Genomic DNA, 21676 nt, shown 5'->3' with positions numbered 1-21676 from the left:
GAAGGAAGGAAGGAAGGAAGGAAGGAAGGAAGGAAGGAAGGAAGGAAAAAGAGGAAGATGGGAGGGAGGGAGAATAAGCCTTTCTCAATTCCAATACCTAACTCCTATCACTGAGTAGAATTACATTACAATATAATTCTTTCACATACTCATAAACAGTATTTCATGACAGAGTTTGTAGTTACTTTATCTCTGGCATATTAGAAAACATAGAAGAAAAATTTTAAAAATGTAATTTCTGGCCATTTCTGTTTATCACAATGATGATAAACTTCTCAACTTACCCCCAAATTCTGAGTGGATTGTCTTTTGTCTCCCGAAGAAATCATTTTGTTACTAATAGCAAGGTCCTTTAAAAGCCCCAAATTAGCTATCAGGCTGAGGCTGAGGCTGGGACTTAGCTTGGGAGAAAGAAAAAGTAGCCAAGTATAGTTGGGCTGGCTATAGGGAATGCCAATTGGGTCTACAGCGGACTAATGGGGAAAATGGAACTGCAAACAGAGAACAAATTATAAAGCAACATACAAACATTGTTATTATTATTGGTAATGCTTAATTATAATAATAACAATAATTATAATATTTTCAACATTGACTATTTTGATCCACATACCCAAAATGCAACTATTCAGAATGAAAATCAACAAATTAGTAGTCAACTACAGGTCTGCTTTGCTTAAGAGCTGTGGATAAGGAAAACCAACAGCTCCTATGGAACCTGCTAGAAGGCTCACTGGAGCCACAGTAATTTCTGTTCTTGGAGTAGGGAATCAAGCCAACTACGTGTTTTTCTCCAGGTTGAAATTTTGCGTTTATTTCAAAACCTTAAGGAAATTATATTCCCTTTTCCCTCAGTATTGACCCTACCACTTTAAGCCATTTTAATTTCACTGCAAAGGAATTTAAACTAAATTTTGTATTAACTTATTTCATATTATTCCTCAAGAAAGACTGAGAATAAAAAGGATGTGCAAAGCTGTACATCCATTCAGTGGGTTCGAACACATATATTAAATGAAATCTGCACCAAAACATAGTTACTGGGACTAAGTTTGACGTTACCTCTGGTACTCCTAATTTTCGGCATGCTTCCAAAAAGTTTTCCACATTCCTTCTGCATTTGGCCATGCTAAGTTTGGGCTATAAATACAAATGTGCAGAAATAATGTATTATTAAAAGAGAAATAATTTTAATAACAGGTTAAGTTTTAAACTTTCTAAATGCCACAACAAATACATGTTCATTGGAGGAAAAAATACATAAGCAAAGAGAGGACAATAAATATCATCTAGAAACATCCACCTAGAGATAAAAATTAAGATTTTGGATTATATTCTTCCAGACATTGTATATGTGTGTGTGTGTATGTGTGTGTAAAGATGTAAGTAAATGGGGCACCTGGCTGGCTCAGTTGGTAGAGCGTGCAACTCTTGAACTTGGGGTTATGGGTTCGAGCTCCACATTGGGTGCAGAGATTACTTAAAATAAAGTCTTAAAAAAAGATGTACATAACCATATGTACAACATTGATGTTTATATAAGCAGAATTTCTGCATGTGTGCATACATGTGTATATGTATGTGTATACATGCAAATTTCTACATACATATGTATGTGTATATGTATGTATACATACACACATGCATACTGACAGTTTTTATGGGATCATACTCTTGTGTAATCTGCTCTCATTCATCTACAAATACACCATAAGCATCACCTGTTGCCATCAGCAAATATATTTCTATATGAAGGGTTAAATTCAGCAGGCCAATTAATCTCCTTCCCACCAAAGCAAAGGGTTTAACAACAAAGAGGCAACAGAGGTAAATGGCATAAAAATAGTGGGATGTTTAGGACCCAATCAAGGGCCACTCACAGTTGAGCTGACTGTGGTTACAGATCACCTCTAAGGTGTGGGATGGAAAACAGGTACATCGGATTCACACATTTTAATTTTTACATGGTAGGTTTAAAAGCTTTACTGTTAAATTTTAATATTTCCTTCTTCCCTTAAAAAGGGAGCAAGAAGTATGACTGACTCCAACAATCTAGGTGTAGAAGCAATGTTTTATAAAGACTGATTTTGCCCTGTGAACAGCAAGTGACCGTGAAGTAACTCTTATTCTAGATGGTCTACACCAGTCATCACAAAAATCTAAGTTTGCACATTATTTTTAAAAAAGGGACTCCTTCTATCCCTACCTCCTCACCCCCCAAAAAAAGAAAGAATGAAAGCCTGCTGATGTGGAACAATTTAGTTTGAAAGCTAAACAAACATTCTCCACCTTGGCTAGAGAGGAAATGGTCCCCCTCAACGTGAGACTTGCAAAAGTGGGGCAAGAAGCTGCTTGGGTGGTTTTGCCCATTTCCTGGCATGTGTTAGGACAAGACCACCACATTAACCTCATGCAAAGGAAAGGACGGGCAGAGGTAATGTGACATGGGGATACCAGAAGAACAGGTGCTAGCCCAGCTGTCAGGGCACGCAGAGGCATTTCATCATTCTGAGACCCTAGCATTTGTCTCTCCAATCCTCTGGGCCCATTATCTTCCTTCATATACTTATTATTTAGGTGGGAGGAGGGGTCTGTTCTGAAACTCCAAAGATGCCCAACACCATTCACAATATTTACGTCAGCCCTAAGTGAGGTGAGTTTCAAGCTACACAAAGAGAATTTCCCATCTTTGGAAGTGGGAGGGAGGGCCCCATTCTACGATTGATGCCTGGGTTTAGGGTAGAAAAGTACTTGCTACAAATAAGAGGTTCAACTCCACCATCGGCTGAAGAGTCAAAATGACACCAGCCTTGCATAAAAAAAAATGGGACAGTATCAGTTTTGTGAATGAAAAATTAGAATGCTTAATGCTGACAATAACGTGGGTAGAAAAGGCATCCACTGCTGTTGGTGCAGCTAAGATGGTGCAAACGGAGTGTTTACTGGGTGTCAGATACTCCGCTAGGGGCTACGTGTGCACCTGTGGAAGTGAAACACACAATCCTCATGGGCGCTTAGCTCCAGTCTAGTTGGATCTATTGGTAAGTTAAAGGAGATTACAGTGTAGTATGGTATAGGCCTTAGTTGTGAGATGACCATCAGGAGAAAAAAAAAAAGCAAGGAAAAGAATCTAACTTCATTCCAAGGGGTCAAGAATGGCTTGGCTCCCAGAGACGCTGAAGCAGAGGACAAACGGGAGCCTGAGCGGCTGCAAGGTGAGGAAATTTGGAGAGAGGGTAGGGAGCAACCTTCCGGGTAAGAGAGCACAGCCCGGACAAACAGTGGACAATGAACGCACAGACCAGGACAGCAGGCTGGGCTGCTCAGGGGGGCTCCGAGACGCTCACTCAAGAATGTTTGCTAAGTGGACATTTGGAAACAGCCTGTATTTCCAAAAAGGAAAACTATGATATGATAACATAAGGTACAATATCTGACAGTTATTAAAATGGGCATTTATTGAAAAATTTTAATGGCATGAGGAAATATCTAGGTTTTGATAAATTTTAAAATAGGAAATATCTAGGTTTTGATAAATTTTAAAAACTACTAAATGGTATACGTGAAGGAAATATCTAGGTTTTGATAAATTTTAAAAACTACTAAATGGTATACGTGAAGAGCTCATAATTCAGAAACAACTTAAACGTAGAAAGGATGCTAGTAGTTCGTAGAGAAACCAAAATGTTAACAGTGGTGGTCTTTGGCTTATGGAATAAAGGCTGTTTTTTCCCTCTGCATTTCTGTATTTTCTCTAGTTGGGCATTATTTCCCATTATTTTTTCAATTTAAAAAAATTATTTAGAAAAGAAAATAGGGACTCCTGGGTGGCTCAGTCGGTTAAGCGTCTGACTTCAGCTCAGGTCATGATCTCAGGGTCCTGGGATTGAGCCCCGCTTCAGGCTCCTTGCTCAGTGCGGAGTCTGCTTCTCCCTCTCCCTCTGCCTCTCCCCCTGCTTACGCCTTACGCTCTCTCTCTCTGTCTCAAATAAATAAAATCTTTAAAAATAAATAAAGAAAAAAGAAAATAGGTTGACAACCAAAAGATTTCTAGAAGAACGCAGCATGTTTCCTGAAGGCTTAATAAAAACTAATGATGTAATGTATGGTGATTAACATAACATAATAAAAATGTATATATATATATATATAAATGCTTAGATACATGATTCATATTCACTACGAATAATATAATTGTAAATTCAAATTGGAAGCTATGAGGAGTCATGGCTTCTCTCTTATAATTTGGCAAGAATTATGAAATGAGAATTTGGCACATGGCTCAGACAACTTTACAGCAGTTTGGACCTTATTTGTAGAAAACAGTGGAAAGTTTCACACTGGATTATAGGACAGAATTTGTTGCCCAAACTAAGGCAAGCTAGAGACAGATTTGAAAGAGAAGACAAATTGATCTTCCCCCGCCCCCATAATTTTTTTTTAAAGATTTTATTTATTTGAGAGAGAGAGATACTGAGAGACAGCAAGAGCAGGGCGCAGGGGCAGAGGGAGAGGGAGAAGCAGGCTCCCTGCTGAGCAGGGAGCCCAATGTGGGACTTGATCCCGGGACCCTGGGATCATGACCTGAGCCCAAGGAAGACAATTTACCCACTGAGCCACCCAGGCACCCCTCCCCTCTGATTTCTGAGGCAAAAGTGGTACAACTTTTCAGAGGAAGAATATGTTCCACAATATAGAAAGGAAACTGACAGTTGGAACAGGATCCTCAGTTAATTTCTCCTGCTGCCAAGAGAAAAGAAAGCATAAAAAATACCACTGTGACCTCCTTAATGCCCATCACCCGATGTGATGAGCACTGGGTGTTATGCGCAACTGATGAATTATTGAACACTACATCTGAGACTAATGATGTATCCTATGTCAGCTGTTGAATGTAAATTTAAAAAGAAAAGAGAAAAAAAGATAAGGCCATTGTGAGGCTTTCCTGGGGGTGAGGGAGATAGAAAAACGCTCATTATGTGATATTTTATGAGCACTGTGCCTTGACATTGGGGCTCTGAGTTTTGAAAATCTGTTCCATAGACCAACGATAACAGCGGCTAAATTCGTGCATGTGTCACAGGCAGTAGCCTTATTTTATCCTCACAGGAACACTTCCACGATAGAGAACAGATCAAGGTAAAAAGAGGTTAAATACTTGCCCACAGTCATAGGGCTGACAAGTAGGTGTGGAGTTTGAACCCAAACCCTGCGTTCTTAGCCCCTAAACTCTTCCGCCTCTCCTAAGAACAGCGAAGACTGTGGACAGAAATTCTTCTTTGTCCTCCGCTTGCCTGAACCTGACCTAGGCTCCAAAGACAAGCTGTGCCCTGATTGCCCCACCCTCATCTGAATGACCATAAAAGTGACCCCGTAGCTCTGTGACCTACAGGCAGCAGCTCCCACCGCCAGCTTCATCTCCCCTACAGCAGACACGAGGAGTTTTAGGCTATTAGCCGAGTCTCAGCGATCAGTCTGTCTCACTGCTGCCCCAGTATCTCGTGTACCCCGAGCAAAGTGAGGCCTAATGCCCGCCTGACCAACCTCTGGCTTGACGGGTTATTTAAAATGCCATTTGACAGAGAACCCACATCTTTCCAGAGTCATCCTAAAATCCTCAGTGACTAATAAAGGAAAGAGATTCCATTTAGCAGAGAAGCCACCAACCAAAAAAGCTTCCTGGAAAGACTTCTCACTGTTTAAATAACCCCTAATGAGAAATGAATCTTTATGTCCTTACAGCCTTAAAAGTTAGCACCCCAACCAGTAAGTCCTTTAATGTGATGTGCTTTGTCTTTGAAATAAATTCTTTTCCTGGCACTTACGTATTTATATATTCTCCCTTTTTAGGGGAAAATGTTGCTTCATTCAGAGCTTTTTCTTTCCCACTCTTCTAGTTGTTGAGGTCCTGGGGGACCCTGGCAGCAACTTTAACAAGCAACACTGTCCCCCCAAAATCTGTCTTATGTGGAAGTTAGTTTCCCTTTATCTGGTGTTACTTACAACTGCTGGTGAGGGGACGTGGATGCTTGCAACGGATCGTGGGCGGATGTGATTGACCAGGTGGCAGAGGACCACGCCGTCCATGAGTGCCGCCCCCAGGTCTTCGTGCAGGCTGACCTTGAGTCTCATCTCGATGCTCTGCGGGAGGAATCAGAGGGAAGCCAGGTGTCATCAGGCAACGGAGGGTCAAACAGAGTTACAGGTATTTATGAATTGAGACATTAACATACTGGGATTACTTCTTGAGTTTAATGTTGCCTCAGCCTTGGCTATGGAAATATAAAACCAGAATGAGGTGACCAACAGAAAGCAGGACCAACTGGTTCTGACAGGCTGCCAGGGGCAGAGGAGGGACTAAGGGATGCTTTTCTCTTAGATTATGTTTTAGCTGAGAAATCAATTTTTCTCCCTTAAAAAAAAATTGAACTTTCTATTTTGAGATAATTATAAATTCATACTCAGTGACAAGAAATAATACAGAGATCCCATGGCTTTTGGGTGGCCTTTTGAAAGAAATTGTGCCCATTAGCATTTCTGGGTTTCCAACTACTTCAGTTCCAGATCTGAGATATACGAGGCAAAAAAGAAAACCCACAGAGCTCACCACGGTGTCACTTCTAGTCCCTAGGGGCCCTAGCCAGACTGCTGTCTTCTCTCTACCTTTCTGAGTGTTCTTATGTTTATTTTATATATAATGTCCATGGTTTTTACTTGTACTTAGTGAGGGAAACAGGGAAAAGTAGGTTTGTTCGATCTTCTCAGAAGCAGAAGTAGAGAAATTAACTTTCTGAACTTCAAATACAAGTTTCTGTTTTATAACAGTGGCTCCTCTTAAAGGGATAACAGCCCAAGAAAGAATGACTTATTTTGGAGATTTGGAATAAATGAAGCACTAGAAAACCAGTGTCTAAAACAGTGTCACGTAATTCCTTCTCAGAACGGTCCTGTTGTAGACACCTACTTTTCTTGTGTACACTCTTTCAGTCCCTTATTTTATATCATAAATGGAGATGTAAACAACCAATATAACCCACACTTTAGAATAAAACTGTCACTCTTTGAGAGGCATGTCTCAGCTTCTGATCTCATTTTCACCTTCCTCTGAGAGTTCACCTCCCAAATTTACAGCACATGCAAATACTCTAGGCAAACCACAGGGGTCTGACTTTCTCGCTGGGACTGTTGAGCCAACCACAGCGACTTAAAGCAGTGGGAAGGGGTTTCTGTGCTTTTAGTTCCTTCCTCCTGACCCCCTGCTAAACCATATGTAAAGTATCATCTGCGGCAACAACAGTGTGGACCTACCTTAATTTAACTTTGATTTTATTTACCGGATTCAGTTCTCATTTGCAGAACTCATTGCCATCTGAAATTATATGTTTATTTGCTTCCTTCTCATTTACCATCTCTACTCATAGCCTACGGGCTTCATGAGAGCAGGGACCTCTATGTTCTCTCCTACATCCACCTCCTAGAACACTGCCTGGTACACAGCAGCAGTCAATCACCCAGTGACTGAAGAGGATGCACCTGAAATCTATCCCCTCTAGACTTTCTTACACTCTTCTGGTCCATGGCTATGGTACTTGTCCTTGAATATAAAGAACTTATGAAGCAGTTCATGGTGCGCTGACTTTAATAATTAATATCCATGTGTTCTCTGGCGACTGACCCATGCACTGCTATTTGATCTTTCATATATTCATGTATGAGCTCTTGAACTAGACACAAAGACCATGAGGATAGACAGATACCTCCAGAGTGCCCACCAGAAGCTGTGTGGGAACAGAAATACAAAGAATAAGATAGCCATGTTCCCTGCCATCACCAAGCTTAAAATCTTCGTTGGCGCCTAGCACTCTTGGGTAGGAACTCAAATGCTTTGTTTAAATGCCTGATTACAAAGTTCTGATCAGTTGGAATACAAAGTAGGATAAGGATAAACATTTTTAAATTAATGGAATGTTATTGCTAAGTAAAAGAATGACAGCGTATTATTGTAGAGCATACCTGAATTGAAACAATACTAGGTTTTATCCATATGTATTTCAACTTCCATTATCTCATATATTCCTCACAAGACCCCACTAAGATGGGAAGTATTTTTTTAATACATGAAAAAACCTGAAATCAGGGATGTTATGTGACTTGCCCAATATCAGTCAGGAGGTGACCTGGCTAGATTGGAATGAGGCCTTTTGGCAGCACTTCGAAGTCTATTTTTCAAATGTACACAATGCTGCCTCAATTCTGAAAACAGGTATTCAGTGATGGACTGTTTCTGGGTGAAAACAGGTATTCAGGGATGGACTGTTTCTGGGTGAGAATGGGCATTCAGGGATGGACTGTTTCTGGGTGAAAAGGAGTATTTGGGGAGGGACTCTTTCCGGGTGAGAACGGATATTCGGGGAGGGACTGTTTCTGGGGTACCTCACGGAGTTGTTCCACCAGTTCCTTCTCCTCTCTCATCTGTTCCATTTTCCTCCGAATTGTAAACTGTGGGTCTATAGATTCCAAATTTCTCTGAGGTCTTAGAAACACTGTAATAAAAAGGAAAAAAAAAAAAAGCCTTTATTGAGTGCCTACCACAGGTCGCCATATAGGACTACTCGTATGGACGTTAAATCAATAGTTTACCCTCAAATAATGCACTTAGCACTCACGGAAACAAATTCTGACTTCACACGGAAGGCTCGATTTGAATATTCTAAAGATTATAAACTGTACTGAGTTATGCAGACTAACAACAGTTGTATTTTTGGTGATAATAGACTGAATCCAGGGAAGGGTGTGGATCATCCTTGGACACATGCCAGGCCACAGCTCTGACAGATGTCCCCTCTCTCATGTTCCTGCTGCTTTCATCTAAGTGTTTATTTATCCTTGGGGTTTCATGATCCTTTCATCAACTCAGATAATTTTATTCAAAGAAGAGGACTCTAGAATTGCTTTACACGTTAAAAATGAGGACAGGTTAATATTTTTGTTGGCCAAAATTTTTTATAAGCCTGAGTTAAGAACTAAGTGGTGATACACAGGATTACGTATTTTAAGTGTGGAGTGGAAAAACTCTGCCTTCTATCACGTCACTGATACGATATCCAGAAAGTTAGTTCTTTAGAGATGACCATAGACTCCTTTTAGAAAAGCTGGCAAGATTAGAGGCAGTTTAAGAGATCATCCTTGGCTTCTCGTCTTTAAAATTACAACCATCACGAACAGCAACTAACAGCAGAGCTCCCTCTGAAAGGTGGCCAGCCTCGGGCTCCAGAGAAAATGAATACTCTAAACCTCTGAAGGATAACATCTTATAAAGACTAATAAAGAAGGTACACAAGATTCTACATATGGCAGGGTGATTCTAGCAAGGATTTTAATCACTTTTTATTATGATACAAAGCCCAGTGCAGATTTAAACTTGATTTTTTTTTCTCCCTTGAGATTTTTATCCCATCGAGACTGTCAATTTCCCATTCACACAGGAGGGAGCAAGGTGCTGGTAAGAGCCGTATTTGCCCCTCCTGTCCTATAGACCTTCAGACTGCATGTGGGCTTAGGGGGTGAGGTGGGGTAGGGGAGCCCTCCAGGAAGTTTTGGGCAAAGAACTTCAGTTTTAAAAACCACAACCACAGGAAAGGCTGCATGGGTACCGTAATTCCAGTAATTTCGATCACCATAATATAAATCATGTAAACAAGGTCATGCAACTTTTATCTGACAAATATTTCCTACAGACCACTTAAAAAGTTACTTCAATTTACTAATTTTTAAAAAAAGTTAAATATGGTTTACAAATATACTTAGAATAGAAAAACTTGAGTCCACTCCCTATAATCAATTATCGCATGCTCACCCAACTATGTCATTTTAATCTCAATGTGTACCTTTGGATGAAGCCACCTTAATAAATGACTTACATGGGGGCGCCTGGGTGGCTCAGTCGGTTAAGTATCTGACTCTTGGTTTTGGGTCAGGTCTTAATCTCAGGGTCCTGAGACTGAGCCCTACACCAGGCTCTGTGCTCAGTGTGGAGTCTGCTTTAGATTCTCTCACTCTCTCCCTCGCCCTCTGCCCCTCCCGCTCATGTGTGCACTCTCTCTCTCAAATAAATAAATAAATAAATAAATAAATAAATAAATAAATAAATGAAATAAATAAAATGACTTGCATTAAGCTTCTCACATCTCAGTATTTTCTAAGTCAGTTGTAGGATATGTGAATCAGCATTCTGATGCTCTATGGAAGATCAGAAAGTAGTCCTAATAAAACCTTGATTTACAGCAAATGGAGAAAGAAGGAGGTCTACTAGACATAGCACCTTCTGGAACTTCAGGGAGGAGTCAGCCTGGGGCCTGGGCCTCTGCTTCAAGCCATCCAGGGAAGTCACCGGCAAAAAGAGCCAAAGACATGTCACCAAAGGGCTATCACCAAAACCCACAGAAACCAAACCCACAGGAAGTGAGACCGATTATTTAAAAATCAAGGCAAGTCCAGCAAAGCAAGTAGGGTAGCATAACCTGTAGGGAGAGATGAGCAGTTTGCAGAGCAAAGGGAAATAAGGAGAAGGTGGACAAACTAGGAAGCTGGGAAGAAACTGGAAATGCATTAAGCTTGCCTTTGAATCTTATGAAGACCAACAAAAAAAAAATCTACCCATTTAACATAACATCCAGAAGAGATATATATTGGAATGTAAAATTTTAGAAATAATCCACACCCCAAAAAAAAGAAGTCAACCAAATTTACCAAAAAAGTCAAGGAATGTAAGCAGAGTTGAGTAATACATACACTAGCCAGCAAGGGGCGCCCCAACATTGTTTAAACAATGCTAATGTTTTCTTTGGAGGTTTTAGTTCCCTTTGCCTTTTTTCTAGGGGGCAATCTTATCTAATACAGCATGCTTAATATTTTCAATATGTTTTTATTGGCAGATTTCTTTTGAATACGAAACTATCAGGAAGTTAAATTAACCATGAGCTTTTGTTTAACAGCACACAATTCAAGTATCCACGCCTTGTTAGAACCCTATGTGAGATAAGATAATACAGTGGTGTCTGGGTTTTAATGTCCCAGCATCATTTTTCATCTTAAATTCCCATGCATCTTAAAAATATAAAATGAATGCTTGGGAATTTGCTCTATGAATGTTAAGCAATCACAAAGTGTTAAAACACATTTGAACTGTGTTTTTTTAAATGAATATTTCAAAAGTACCTAAAATTATTGGAAACCATGACTACAATATTACTAGTTTTCTAAGTGGATTAATTACTGTAGAATATATGAGAAATTAAAACAAACTCTTTAGACTAATAATAACTCTACAGAGGACATACATGTTTGCTTATTTTGCGAGGTCTGTTATAACAGAACCATTTTAATGGGACCATGATGGTAGCTCTGATTCTATTACCTACAGTTTTTTTTCCTTTTCTTTCAAGTCATATTTAAATAATATGTGTAGTGACCATCCTGAGCCAAAGCTTCAGGAAACTGATCTATAGACGAATTACTGTTTTTTCCTTAATTTCATATCACTAAATTTTAAGAACTTCGCTATTTAATTCGGGGGGGGGAAGTTTAACTTGAGGCTACAAAACAATATTAAGAAGAGCTGCACTGTTAGGACCTGTCTTTCAAATCAAATGCCACCCTATTTAAGTGTAATTAAGAAGCAAAAAGAAGAAGGAGAAGAGAGCAGAGGAAGTGTGTGGAGGACTGTGTGTGTGTGTGTGTGTGTGTGTGTAGGAAGAGACAAAAAAGTGGGTGATTTAAGGGTGATTAAAGATGCAGGAAAAATTAGTCATGCTTAATTGTTTAATTACTATGTATCTAATAAATAACATTCAAAGAATGGAAAAGATGATTTGCTCCTATTTGTAATTTATTTAGCAGAAGAGACAAATCTCTAAGCAAAGCCCCTGCAAGGAATGATGAATATGTTTGTGCAGAATGTCAAATTCATCTTTTTAGGTACAGGTCAAATTCCACTGATTTTTCCATTATCTCTGCTACTTCTTTCGCTTTTCTCCTCATCCTCATCCCCAACCTGGGAGTGATCTATCAACATACAGAATTCTTTATCTGTGTCTCTCTTATGGTACTCATCACTTTCTCTCTTGCAGTCTACATCTGTTCCTCTCCATTATGACTCTGTAAGAGTTTATGTCTGTTTCCAATTTGTATGTCTCCTCCTGCCCCATAAAGCTGTTTGATGGATGAAAAAAATGAAACAAGTCTTTCAAAAATTCCCTCATTCAAAGATCAGTCTATTTGGAGAGTATCTTTGTAGAGATTATCCTACCCTGATAATCAGTCACCTCAGTTTTTCCTGTCATGAAAAATCTACTGAAGCTTGGTTTCCAGGTCTGAATTCATTTGACTCTGAAATAAAAGTTCTATAGAAGCAGGTATCTTGTTTGTCTTTTGCAGAGTCATATCCATAATAATGAACCTCATGCCCAGCACAAAGTAGACAATAGACATTTAAGAATGTGCACAAGAAACCATTTCTCTATTTAAGAATATCTTTTTAAAAAAAGATTTATTTATATATTTGAGAGAGAGAGAGAGAGAGAGCGCGTGGGGGGATGGGCAGAGGGAAAGGGAGAGAAATCCTCAAGCAGACTCCTCGCTGAGCGTGGAGCCCAACACAGGGCTCAATTCCAGGACCCTGAGATCATGACCTGAGCTGAAATCAAGAGTCAGCTGCTCAATCAACTGAGCCACGTAGGCACCCCAAGAATATCTTTTAGTTAAATCAAGAAATCCCACTGCTCTAAAAATTGCCTGAAATGCTTATTTAATTATTAGGTGAAATGCATTCCTGGTATAACATTTATCAGTCTATATTATTAACCTTTATTACCTAAATTTAACTCAGTGAGAGATTTCTTCTCCATGGACGTATGGGGTTTTGAAATTTAGCTCTCAGTTTCTCCTTGGAAGTTAAGAACCTGGACTGGGTGTGATATTTAAGATACACAAATTCAAAGGCAGCAAAATAAAATGGCTTTGAAAAAATTACCAGGGGCTTTAGATCCTGGCTAATGTGAATTAGAAATCTGATTAATGCATTCATTTATTCCCTTCTGGTGCCCCAAAATGAATTAGATACATTCTCTCTCTGCCCTCAAAATGCTCATATTTCCTCTCTATAATTTTGGGCAATTTATTCTAACCTAGTGACTTTGACCTACTTGAATATAACATAAAAATCAGTAAAAAAATAATCAATGTGTAGAGTCCATGTGACACCAAATAAATTAGCACCTCTGAGTGTGGAGCTAGGCAGCTACAGTCTTAGAAACACTCAAATGATTCTAATATAGAGCTAGGGCTCAGAACTGCTGAGACGCCTCTCAGGGCCTATGTCCTCATTTTTGTATGGGGAAAATAATACATAGAAGTGCAAGATTATTGCAAAACTTAGAAAATGTCTGTAAATTGGCCTAAGATGGATATGTCCATTCATTCATTCACTCTCTAGTGATAATTCAATGGCCAATTTTAAATAAGTATAAATTAGCACCCACGAACTAATTGCAAATGAAAAAGGGACAATGATTCAAAAGAAGATAGGAACAACAAAAAAGGGGGAGAAAAAGAAGATAGGAACAGTTTTCACTTCAAAGTGAAGGGGAAAGGCAGGAAAGAGGCAGAGTAGTAATAGGGCACAAGAGCAAAAGAAAGAGAAGAAATTGTTTCTAAGTTAAGAACCAGTTGAAGTGAAGCTGCCCCACCCAGCGCCACGAGTGACCCACAGCCCTGCACACACCCTCCCCAACCTCTCCATCCTCCTCATCCTCCCCATCCTCATCCTCATCCTCCCATCCTCCTCATCCTCCCATCCCATCCGTCTCAAGGGGCAGAACTCTGGGGACTGCGGGAATGCAAACTTCCAAGGACCTTCTAGCCACTTGGCCATTTTTTATTACTTTGAAGAAAAAGTTTTAGAAAAAGATGGGGAATTGAAAATGAGACATATTTGAAATGAAATACTGAAAAGAATTTAATTAAAGGGGAATTTTAATATAAAGCAAGACAGTGAATAAGGTCTAAAAATGCCAACTTTACCCAAAACTAAAAAAAATATAAATGAAAGACAAACTGCATTACACACCGGGTTGAGTCGGGGATAAGATGCCGTTTCTTTACAAAGGTTGAGACAGGTACAGATAATAGAGACCAGGAATAGGGGGAAACAAAACTGATGTGCTAATCAGCTTGGAAATGCCAAGAATGGCCACTGGACAGGATCTCCTACTTAAGAGGAATGAGTAAGAACAACATAAAATTGCAGGCTGTATTTCTCTTGCAAGATTAACTTGTATGCTTGTGAATACGTATAGTGCAGCTTCATTAATTTAAAAAATGCTTTGGAAAATATATCGAAATCACAAGGCCAAGTGTAGCACAAAGAGAATGAAGAAGCATGTGAAAAGTCAGATCTGGGAACCTGCACAAATATTTATTTGTAAAAACAATTTCTGCATAGAAAATTTTCTGTTGCCCACAACACCTTCTAGACAAACTGCAAATAGGGATGAACGACAACCACCCATTACCTGATGTGACTGATGGAACCACATGAATATTGAGAGTAATTCCTTTATTATGATGGTGGTACAGCTTGATAGCTACACATGAATCTCTGGAATTTGCACTCGTACAAAAAAATACCAAGTAAAGAGTGCAAGGTTATTTTATTTTCAGAGAGATTTCTACAATTATTAATTTCTAGGATATCTTAGGATTTTTAATAAAAAGAAGGCAGTCTGGCTTATAGCTTGCACTGAGAGTCCTCAATAAACAGCTGCCGAGTGAGTATGGAGATGGTGTAGGGCTAGGACCCTGGGTGGCCTCACCTCCATCACGACGTAACGGTGTGACCTCACCTTTCTGGTTTTAGCTGGCGCATCTATATAGATAGAAATTCTGCTACATAACATGACTAGATCTTTCCCAGCTTAAACAAACAAACAAACAAAAAAAAGTCCTTTGGTTTCAGATATCACTCCTAAGGAAATACCAAATCACACATAAATCTTTCATTTTAGGCTTGATTTCCTTTAAACAACAGCAGACCCATAAATAGCCATGCTTTCTGAAAAACAAAAATGCCTCTCCCCCTCTTTTTTTATTTTTGAGTAAAGGAACAGTTTCTCAAGAAAGTTTCCACTGAGCCCTCTTCAACTTCCAGATTTTAAAATAGGGATGGTATAAGGAGGGACTTTTGTCTCATTGCTGTTGTTGTTGAAGCATACTTATTTTCGGTTAAAAAAATTTAGAAATCTATGAAATAGTAAAACCCTTTTTACAACTAACCTGCCAAAATATACATGTATCCTTCTTTATAAGGAAACTGGAAAACTTTTTTTATTGAATTTTGACCAGAAATCACAGCAAATGTTTTAAATATATTTTTTCTGTATAACATACTTCGATTAAAAAATAACTATGATCGGAAAATTTATTTTCTTATTGTGTTTGCATTTTGGTTATACCTCATATCTTACTTCTCTTCCCTATAAATCATGCTATTTCATTTAACATTACTTTTGTCACTTTGTATCTTAGAATAAAATGTTTAAAATCTTAACTAACATTAGGCTAAATGGAGATTCTGATCTATGTGGCATGTAGGTCTAGATAACTATATTTTGTTTTCATCTTTTAGGCTATTTAAGCTATTTAATGGCACAAAGCTAAAAGATATTCATAATAATCCAACGAGCTGTCTTCAATTTTTTATTGGCACATTTGATTTTCAGGCCAATTTGAATATCATATAGGTGAACAGACACTCGAAAAGGTAGAAGGTATCAAAAGTTAAAATGTGCAAATAACAACAAAAAAAGAAGGCAAGTGATTTCTCTTCATTTTTAGAAATTTCTCAATGTTAACATTATTTTTAGTGCACCACTCAGCAATCAGCCATGGTATTAATCACCTTAAAAATCTCATACGGTTAAGCATAGATAATAAAAGATCAAACTCTATAGGCACTTTGGTGCAGATGCAGGAGCAAGCAGAGACACTCCAAATGTGCAACCCCCAATTTTTGTAAACAAGCAAACAAAAAACAAAACAACAACAACAAAAAAACCCAAGCGGAAAAAGTGGAGAAAGAAATTATTGTAAAGTCCTCCCGAAATTCAGAACTTTCAAGTTAATTAAATGTAGTTCGACAAACTGCTAGAGAACAATCCCCATGCACTTTCTGGACTTTGTTTTCCAGCTTTTCTCATTGGTTCTTAGAGCAGGCATGCAGGTGCATATACTCTATCCTCAGCTGCACAGAAATGAACGATCAGTATATTCATTGGCTTATTAATGAGCACATTGAAGAATAGGTACAAGGCCACCTACCATTGTCACTGTCTCCTTCAGATGGAACACTGTAGCTAGAGCTGTCCCATGTTTGTGCCTGTGTAAGTTTGTTGAAGGAGATAGGAGGAAGAGTGAGGGCTGGGTCTGCAGGAGAGCAAGAGAGCCGGTCCGCGTACAGTTGGACAAGGACCAGGAAAAACCAAAGGGGCAGCAGCATTTCACAAATGGCATAAGGTTTGTATGGAAATGAAGCGAATTTCGTATTATGGGATTTAAATTCAAATGTACAATATAGGAGAAGAATGAAAGATGGCGCATGAAATAAAAAGAATGATAAAAACCGAGTGTTAGTACTTATCAATCATATACTTTGCATGCAGTTAATATCGTTAATCTTAACAGTTCTGCAAGCCCACAGACTCAGAGTCCTAATGAATCATGTCAGCAGAAAGGAAGAGTACCCACAGATAACATAGATACAAAGCAGAAGACCTACCAGACACCTTTTCAAAAACCTTCTAAATAACTAACAATCGTAGCAAATACGATTCACACAAAAAATTTGGTTACATAGACAAAGCTTAATATGTGTAAATATATCTATTATTTAGAACTGAGACTATTACAGAATCAGTGTTTACCATGTGTCAATTTTTTTCCAAGGCAATGTAAAATTTCTCTTTAAAGGCTACTGGCATGCGTTATTGATAGGCCAGCTCTCTGCTCAACCCTGGACACACACGCCCCTCAATACTGTCTTGGTACTGATCAGCGGAAAAACATTGTTTGACACTAACAGAGTCTCTTTAACAACAAACCTCATTCACCAATAGAAGTCAATCAATTTCAAGCACTTCTGAGTTAGGAATGAATATTTGAGTATAATACAGTTGTCTCTCTTTGGAGGAAAACACAGAAGAGAAAAAAAATTTCTTTTGAAGAAAACTATCAGCCTACTTAAGAATCTAAGTTCCTATTCCAACTTGCTGATTTGAGCAGTCTATTTTTATTTATAACACAGAAATCACATAAATCCACATACTTAACTTTAAAAGAAAAGTTAATTGGCTTTCAAAAGTTCCAAAGCTACTCAATCAAATAGAACTTCTTTTTAAATCATATCATCTTCAATTAAGATTGCTATGTATATTATTTTTTAGAAAATGTGAAAAATACATACTGTAATATGTTTAAATTACTAAATAAAATGAAAAAATCCCCAATATATAATACAGTTTTATAAAATTCCAACATGCCACTTGATGTTCCTGAAGATAAATCAGCATTATTTACAGCAACCAAACTCCACAAAACTTTCAACGACTAGAACAATTTCCACAGTCAGCATTATAGAAAGGTTGGAAGCTTGGAGAGGAAATTATCTTTGTTTTCTGCTATTCAAAATAAATACCCCATTTCTTTTTCCACCACTACAATGAATTTAAAATGGTTGAATAGTACAAGTACAATAGTGATAAGTCGAGTCTGGACTCCATAAAAGACAGAAAAAAAAATCATTGAGACAATTTTACAACCAAATTGTAAAGATGCACATTCAAAAGAATATTGGTCTTTGGGGATTCATTCAACTTTTGATTGCTCAATTATGAAATATATTTAAAATTCCTTAAAACTACCTGTAAGGATTAGAAGCAAGTCTGTAGGCCAATCTGAGGTCCTGAATGCATAGAGATAACTCTCCTGGAAGGCCGTCACTGAAGGCACGGAGGAGAGGTGCCCACCTGATCATGTCTCCCGGTACACACCTGAGACCCCAGGGAAATGGAAGCCCAGCCCAGATCTGACTGCATACGCTCACTGCCATAAATGAGGAGGCCAGTCATTTGAGCCTTATTTCATGCACAATTTGGCTTTCCATAACACACCTACTAACCTTTGCCATGCCCCAGCATTTTCTCAAATAGCTTTGTCTTATAGCCCATCCAGAATGCCAGGAAACCATTACACCTGGCTACATGTTACCCATCAATCAACTTGCTCCCCAAACGAAAAAGTTTCCTTCATACAGGAATTATATTTGTTTTTTTATGGGTACCTGTTTACAAAATATACACACATATAACTTCTGTTTGCCAAAATGCTTTACTGAAAAACCCAGGAACATCTAAGCTCTTTACTAGCTTTTTACTTAAATGTGTCTGAGTCCTTTCTTAGCAGTTACTTAAAAGCATTATAGTCACCAGTGTATGCAAAGATCCAAAAGTATTAAAATAAAAAAGGACTAAAAGAAGGTAGATAGTGCTAGAACTTCAGTGGAGAAATCAGAAGAACCGAATTTTTCTATGCATCATCGTCCTTCTTTTTAAAACCAATAGTTATTTTGCACATTGCTATAATTTACATCTGTGAATACACTAACAATAAATTAAAAGAAAGTAGGTAAAATAAGCAGAAAGGCTCTTTTGTTACATTTTATTTTATTATGTTATGTTAGTCACCATACAGTGTATCATTAGTGTTTGATGCAGAAAGACTCTTTTAAAGAAATGACTCCTGGCCATTCATGTGAGCCTTGAAATGATCACCTTGTTGCAGGAGGAAATGCATAACCTTACAAGGGTTAGAAAGCCAACAAAGGATATTTTAGAGGAGTCACCCTGTCAGAGGCTGCTCTTTAGCTCAGCACCTTACTAGGAACCACTGGGGCAAAGCACTAGCTATTTTATCTTCCCTGGGTAAAACACTCATTAGAATATTTCTTCCCCACTAACAGGCCCCATCACCTTTTCTCTTTGCTCGGATTGGAAAGGAGGTACGATATCTACTACTGATAACATGGGCATAACAGGTGATTCACTGAGAACAAGGCTCCAAAGTCTGGCCTCCCCAAGCTGCAGCTCTGAGGCTAGGACTCAATGTTCACCAGAGTGCATTCACAAGGCTGCTCACGCTAACACATACACATTTAAAAGGCTAAAGGGAAACCACTGAGTGTTTAGAAGTGTCAGGACGCTGTGGTTTTAATTTACCTGATCGAGGCTTGAGGCCAAATGGAGCTGTGCTGTTGGTGGTGGGAGAGATTGCAGGCGAGTTCGCTCTCATCTGCAGTATTGGAAGGAAAGGGTGTTTTTTTAAAAAAAAAAAACCAAACAACTAAAGCAGCAGAACTACACATGCTTCTCTACGTTCCAGGATTATAATTACACCACTACCTTTTTGATTTGCTGTGTGTGATGAAGCCCTGACTAAAAAAATATGACAGATGCATCTTCACATTGCAAATGGTTGAAGTGGCATCATCAATAGAATGTTGTCTGAGGGGAGAGCCAGTCAATTTTCATTTGCGCAATAAAAAATAGTCTATAGTCATGTGACACTGGCGATCTTTTCTGCTCCAGAATAGATGCCTGCATGGGTACACACAGCCAGGCACACACTCACACCCCCTCACAGGGGGCACCGCTGATGAAGAATGTCATGACACAATAAGAGAGGAGAACAGGTCACACTGGACAGTCTCATTTATAGGGAAACCACCCACTGCTCCACTGATGGGTAACAGGACATTCGAAATGCTGCCTATTGGAGCCATCACTCTGTCTTCTGTAAAGACGCTGCCATATTTGGTTTTCAAAATACATCTTAAAAAACTAACCTTTCATTATGGATAGGGCCAGATAAGACTATGATAGCTAATGAGAGAGACTCCCCCAGAGAATCCGCAATACAATTAACTCATGAAATATGACAGTCTCAGATTATGTATTTCTGTAAAAGGTATTCCAATTCAGCCTTCACAAACTACCTCGTCTTACAGTAATCTTCAGAAAACTTACCTCATTTGGAGAATACTCGCTCCCATTGCTCTGTGATGTGAGATCATTTTGCACCTTAAAGAAAAAAATGCGTGGTATATTCCATTAGACCATAAAATTATTGAGGCAAGAACTGCGTCCTTCTGACTTCCCTCATATCCCTGGCACCTGGGCACTCAATGAATATACACTGAATTAATTAATTAGTGTGTTAAATAGCTAAGTAGGTCATACTGACATTTGCTAAAAACATGCAGCTGTACTCACAAAAAAAAAAAAAATACATCTAAAATATCACACAAACTAAGAAAAGGGATATCCCAGGGCAAAGAGCTCAGTCCAAAGTACCTTTAAACATAACCCGCCTTGCTCGATGACCAAGCCACATACAGGCTCCCACTCTTCATTTGAACTACAGGTCTTTAGAAATGGTCCAAGGCAGTATTTCCCAAATACACAGAATCTCACTGGGAGCTTTTATTTTTTTAAGATTTTATTTATTTATTTATTTTAGAGAGAGGAGAGAGAGAGAGAGCTCGCTGTGCGTGAGCAGGGGGAGGGGCAGAGGGGGTGGGAGGGAGAGAATTTTGAGCAGACTCCAAGCTAAGCACAGAGCCCGATGGGGGTGGGGCTCGATCTCAGGACCCTAAGATCATGACCTGAGCTGAAATGAAGAGTTGATGGCTTACCCGACTGAGCCACCCAGGTGCCCCTCATTGGGAGCTTTTAATAAATATACATGCCTACACTCCAAATTACCTGAGACAATCTTATGTTATCAATTCGACACCAGTTTGCTTGGGCAACCAATGAGGAAACTCTAGATTATTTTACTCAGATCAGCCTTCTTTATATGGTCATCAAGGAACCCACTGATTACCCTAAAAAAAACCCTGGTGATAGCTAACATAAACATCTTCATTTATAGTACACCAAATTTGTATAAATTTAAGATGGCTATTCCTATTCCTATTGTTGAGGAGTGCTATTTAAAAAATACTCCAAACTTCGACACATCCAAAGGAAAAACATATTTTTAGAATAAAATGTCATTAATTTCCCTACTCAATTAAATGGCTTTGTTAGAAATACTAACAAGTACCTGCAGGTTTGAGTCTCTCTATGAGCTATTCCTTCCTCCAACACTGTCACCAATTTGATATTATTTATGAAGGAGACTATAATTTGCAATTCTTCCTGAATAGATGCCAGTGCTACCCAAACTTGATACCATCATCTCAACCATGTTTAAAGTCAGACAATGTGATGTAAAAACCCCTTGGCAATCTTGGCCCTACCTGTTGAACTGGGTAGGGCCACAGTTCACACCCCTCCTCGGTGTTCTGCCTGGCTCACACACTGTGCTGATTCCGCCATAGCTGCGTGCTGGGACCCATCCAAATCCAAACAACCCCCAAAATCTACGTTTACTTCTCTCTCTCTTTAAACTCTACCTCTTCCCCAGTCTCCCAGAGCACCTAAAATAGTCAGGATTACAGGGCGCCTGGGTGGCTCAGTTGGTTAAGCGACTGCCTTCGGCTCAGGTCATGATCCTGGAGTCCCAG

At 38.9% G+C, this 21676-nt stretch overlaps 1 protein-coding gene across 5 annotated transcripts in view; it reads right to left on the bottom strand.

Annotated features, from left to right (window-relative positions):
- The window catches only part of LRCH1 (leucine rich repeats and calponin homology domain containing 1), a 191298-nt gene that overhangs the window by 19059 nt on the left and 150563 nt on the right, over window positions 1-21676 (bottom strand). For 2 of the 5 annotated variants that reach the window (XM_032403014.1, XM_032403013.1), the window contains exons 14-19: window positions 20133-20186; window positions 19326-19398; window positions 16375-16479; window positions 8434-8543; window positions 6004-6141; window positions 1063-1140 (exon numbers count right to left, since the gene is read on the bottom strand). In XM_032403014.1, the coding sequence (XP_032258905.1) occupies window positions 1063-1140; window positions 6004-6141; window positions 8434-8543; window positions 16375-16479; window positions 19326-19398; window positions 20133-20186 (558 nt within the window). Of the gene's footprint in view, window positions 1-1062; window positions 1141-6003; window positions 6142-8433; window positions 8544-16374; window positions 16480-19325; window positions 19399-20132; window positions 20187-21676 lie in introns of those variants that run through there. The other 3 variants (XM_032403017.1, XM_032403016.1, XM_032403018.1) reach the window with 2 other exon arrangements.

The sequence above is a fragment of the Phoca vitulina genome, unplaced genomic scaffold (assembly GCF_004348235.1).
Source record: "Phoca vitulina isolate PV1807 unplaced genomic scaffold, GSC_HSeal_1.0 scaffold5, whole genome shotgun sequence".
Classification (NCBI taxonomy): Eukaryota; Metazoa; Chordata; class Mammalia; order Carnivora; family Phocidae; genus Phoca; species Phoca vitulina.
This window is presented reverse-complemented; position numbering and strand designations above follow the sequence as displayed.